General features: G+C 40.6%; 1 protein-coding gene across 9 annotated transcripts in view; it reads right to left on the bottom strand.

The window, feature by feature from the left end:
* Usp9x (ubiquitin specific peptidase 9 X-linked) overlaps positions 1–3982 on the bottom strand; it is a 138204-nt gene that overhangs the window by 31747 nt on the left and 102475 nt on the right. For all 9 annotated transcript variants that reach the window (XM_031341951.1, XM_031342135.1, XM_031342079.1 and 6 more), the window contains 3 exons: positions 3543–3651; positions 3198–3344; positions 1928–2074 (listed from right to left, as the gene is read on the bottom strand). In XM_031341951.1, coding sequence (XP_031197811.1) covers positions 1928–2074; positions 3198–3344; positions 3543–3651 — 403 coding nt within the window. The remainder of the gene's footprint in view (positions 1–1927; positions 2075–3197; positions 3345–3542; positions 3652–3982) is intronic.

Here is a 3982-nt window from a genome sequence, read left to right as displayed (position 1 = left end):
TCGAACTCAGAAATCCGCCTGCCTCTGCCTCCCAAGTGCTGGCATTAAAGGCGTGCGCCACCACCACCTGGCTTCATTTATCAATTCTTGATCTTCAACCGTGAGCCATTGGAGTTCTGTTTGGGAAATTTCCCCGTGCCAATGAGTTCAATTCCTCAGAAAATTGGAAATAGATCTACCTGAAGATCCAGCTATACCCAAAAGATGCTCCACTATGTTCATAATGGCCTTGTTTGTGATAGCCAGAAAAGTGGAAACAAACCAGATGCCCCACAACAGAAGAATGGATACAGAAAGTGTGGTTCATTTACACAATGGACTACTACTCAGCTATTAAGGAGGAGGACTTCCTGAGTTTTCCAGGCAAATGGATGGAACTAGAAAATATCATCCTGAGTGAGGGAACTCAGACTCAAAAGGACATGCATGGTATGTAGTCACTAATAAGTGGATATTAGCCCCAAAAGGTACAAAATACCCAGGATACATTCCACAGAACTCAAAAAGGTTAACAAGCTGAAGGACCCAAGTGAGGACACCTCAACATCACTTGGGAGAGAGAAGAAAGCAATCCCAGACAGGGGAGGGAGGGTGCTGGGTGGGAGAGGGGGAGAGGGAGGGCAAGAGGGGAACATGATCAGGGAAAAAAAATTGAAGACCTGAGGGCCAACAGAAAGAATGGAAACAGGCAACCTCGGGAGGTAGGGGGACCCTCAAGAATGTACCAGAGACCTGGGAGGTGAGAGACTCTCAGGACTCAAAGGGAGGAACCTTAGATGAAATGCCCTACAGCAGGGAGAGGAAATTGTAGAGTCCACATCCAGTAGAAAGACAGGGTATCAAGTTACCAATCCACAGTCAAAAACTCCAACACAGAATTGTTCCTGTCTGAAAGAACTGCAGGGACAAAAATGAAGAAGAGCCTGAGGAAAAGGAGGTCCAGTGACAGGTCCAAAGTGGGATCTAGCTCAAGGAGAGGTCCCAAGGCCTGACACTATTACTGAGGCTATGGAGTGCTCACAAAAAGGGATCTATCATGACTGCCCTTTGAAAGACCCAATAAGCAACTGAAAGAGTCAGATGCAGATATTTACACCTAACCAATGGACAGAAGCAGCTGATCACTGTGGTTGAATTAGTGAAAAGCTGGAAGAAGCTGAGGAGGGGGGATGGAGAGATAGCTCAGTGGTTAAGTGTTCTTCCAGAGATCCTGAGTTCAATTCCCAGCAATCACATGGTGGCTCACAACCATCTGTAATGGAGATCTGATGCCCTCTTTTGGTGTTTGAAGACAGCGACAGTATACTCACATACATAAAATAAATAAATAATTTTTTTAAAAAAACAAAACATGGTTTTAAAAAATAAAGAAGCTGAGGAGGATCGGCAGTCTCAATTAGCCTGGACCCCTGAGATCTTTCAAACAGTGGACCACCAACCAGGCAGCATACACCAGCTGATATTGAGGACTCCAACACATATACAGCAGAGGACTGCCAGGTCTGCGTTCAGTCAGAGAAGATGTACCTAACCCTCAGAGGCTGGAGGTTCCATGGAGTGTGGGGGGGGTCTGGTAGGGTAGGAGGTGGGGACATCCTTATGGAACTGGGGTGGGGTGGGTGTGGTGGGGCAGTGAGAGGGTGGGCCAGGAGGGGGATAAAATTTGGAGTATAAAAAAAAGATTAAATAAAAAAAAAAAATTTTTTTAAAAGCTGTGATTCTGGAAACGAGCAAGTAAGGGGTATACTGGGCATTAGACAGAAGAATGGGAAAATAATTATAATATCAAAACATTTTTAAATGGTAACAAAAAAGGCAGGTTTTATAAAAGGTCAACACACCAAAGGCCTAGTTTAACCAATCATATTAAACGACAATATTTACAAGGATAGGATATGTAGTTTACAATCAAGAACACAGAACTTACTTTAATGAGATTGGCACCTCCCTTTTCACAACCAATATGAAATTTTTTCTCAGGAGTCTGAAAAGCTAATAGCTCCTTTGTAACCCCAAGGTGTCCTTCTAAGATGGTCTCTTCAACACCTGTTTCACCTGTTCTTTTAACATCATCCTGTCAAAAGGGAAAAAAATCAAATGCTTAACTTATGAAATGGAGAAATCTGAACAAGAAAGCTAAAAGGATATGAGACAATTCTCCCAAAGCTCTCCAGTCAAGCAAGTTAAAATTTTAAATTTCTATACATGTGCTTTGACTACTAGATGCTAATCTAAAGGCTAAACTCTCTTGAAGTTTGGGTATGAAATGTTCCCTAATAAGATCCCATGTTTGAACACTTGGTCCTCAGATAGCAGTGTTGCTTGGGACACTTGAGAAACCTGGAGGAGGTGGAAACTTGCTGGAAGAAATACATTAGCTACTAGAAGGGTGTGTTGCTGACTTTAAATTTTGGACTCACTTACTGTTCTTTCTGGGTTCTTCAGTTTCAATGTGAATGGCCAGCTTCCTGATTCTACTGCCATACCATTCTTGATATAAAGGACTCTTAAACTCCAGTCCCTCTCCCTTGTTTTTGTTGGGATATTACATCACAGAAACAGAAAAGTAACCAATATAAATATAGATTTCCTCAGAAATAAATTTTCATGTGCACTTCAAACAACTTATGCTCAAAGTTAGTATATTTGACTACTTCTTTTGGCCATGGCGGGGAGGGGCAGAAATTTCTTTAAAATAACTTGCTGAAAAGCTGAATCTTAATATGACAACCCCCTCACCCCCACTGACAAGGTCTCAGTATGTGGTCTTAAACTCATAAAAACATGCTTGCTTCTGCCTCCCAAGTACTGGGCTTAAAAGCATGTGGTACCATGCTTAGCTTGTGTTAAATCTTAAGCACACGTTTTTCTCTAAGTAGTAATGAATTCATTCTATAAAGTACAACCCAACAATGCAATGTATGTTCTTTGGTCTCATGTATGTATGTATGTATATATTTATTTATTTCTGTTTTTTTTGAGATAGGGTTTCTCTGCTCACTCTGTAGACCAGGCTGGCCTTGAACTCAGAAATCCACCTGCCTCTGCCTCCCAAGTGCTGGGATCAAAGGCGTGTGCCACCACTGCCTGGCTCTTTGGTACCCTTTAACTTGAAAATGTTCTTAATTATGAACCATTTATAAATGAAGCACTATTTCTTAACAATATAAACAAACAAAGTATTAACTGCAACTTACCCTAATTCTTTTAAGCCAATCAATTTCATTATTTAGAAGAACTTCAGCATTGGGTACATTAATGTTACTGTTGTAAGCGTAATTAAGAAGATGTCTCAAAAGAGTAAAGTAGTCGCCTGAATGTTTAGCCCTCTCTCTGGCTGTGCTCTGAAAATGATAAAATACAGTATAATGAATCAGTACGTTCATGCTTTGGATTTCCTTTTCAAAAACCCTGAATTAATTATTGTTTTATTGATTAAGTATAGATTGCCCTAACTGATACAAGCTAACCCCACAAATCCCAGAATATCCTTCCTTGTTGAAGGAATTAGTTACACTGGTAAACGTTTTTAAGTCTCTTACCCCCAAAACAGTAAAGAGCAGAGTAATGAAGAAAAGTAGGGGCCTGTGTCCCATGCAACATCTGGTGCACATTAAAAAGAATTGTTCCTGTGCCACTTGACGAACAGTTCTGAAATGGAAATGACTTATGTTTAATATATTGTTTTCTCTTGGGGAGGGGGTGATACATTAGGAATACAAACTAACATCCAGTTAAACAGTCATGAAAAAAAATACATGTAGAGTAGTTTACCATTGCATGTTCAAGGCTATGACCTCATACTGTCACTGAAGAGTTTGAGAGATGCCTTCTAACCTTTTTCTGAACAGACTAAAAACTCTAATAGATATAAAATGCCCTAAATCAAACCTTTAAACACTTACCAGTTCCCCTTCCACAGAATCCAGTTGCGCCTCAGAAGAGGAGTCAGTGGGAATTATGTTATCATAGAAAAGATACT

The sequence above is a fragment of the Mastomys coucha genome, chromosome X (assembly GCF_008632895.1).
Source record: "Mastomys coucha isolate ucsf_1 chromosome X, UCSF_Mcou_1, whole genome shotgun sequence".
NCBI lineage: Eukaryota > Metazoa > Chordata > Mammalia > Rodentia > Muridae > Mastomys > Mastomys coucha.
Note: the sequence above shows the minus strand (reverse complement) of the source record. Positions and strands in the feature narration are given on the sequence as shown.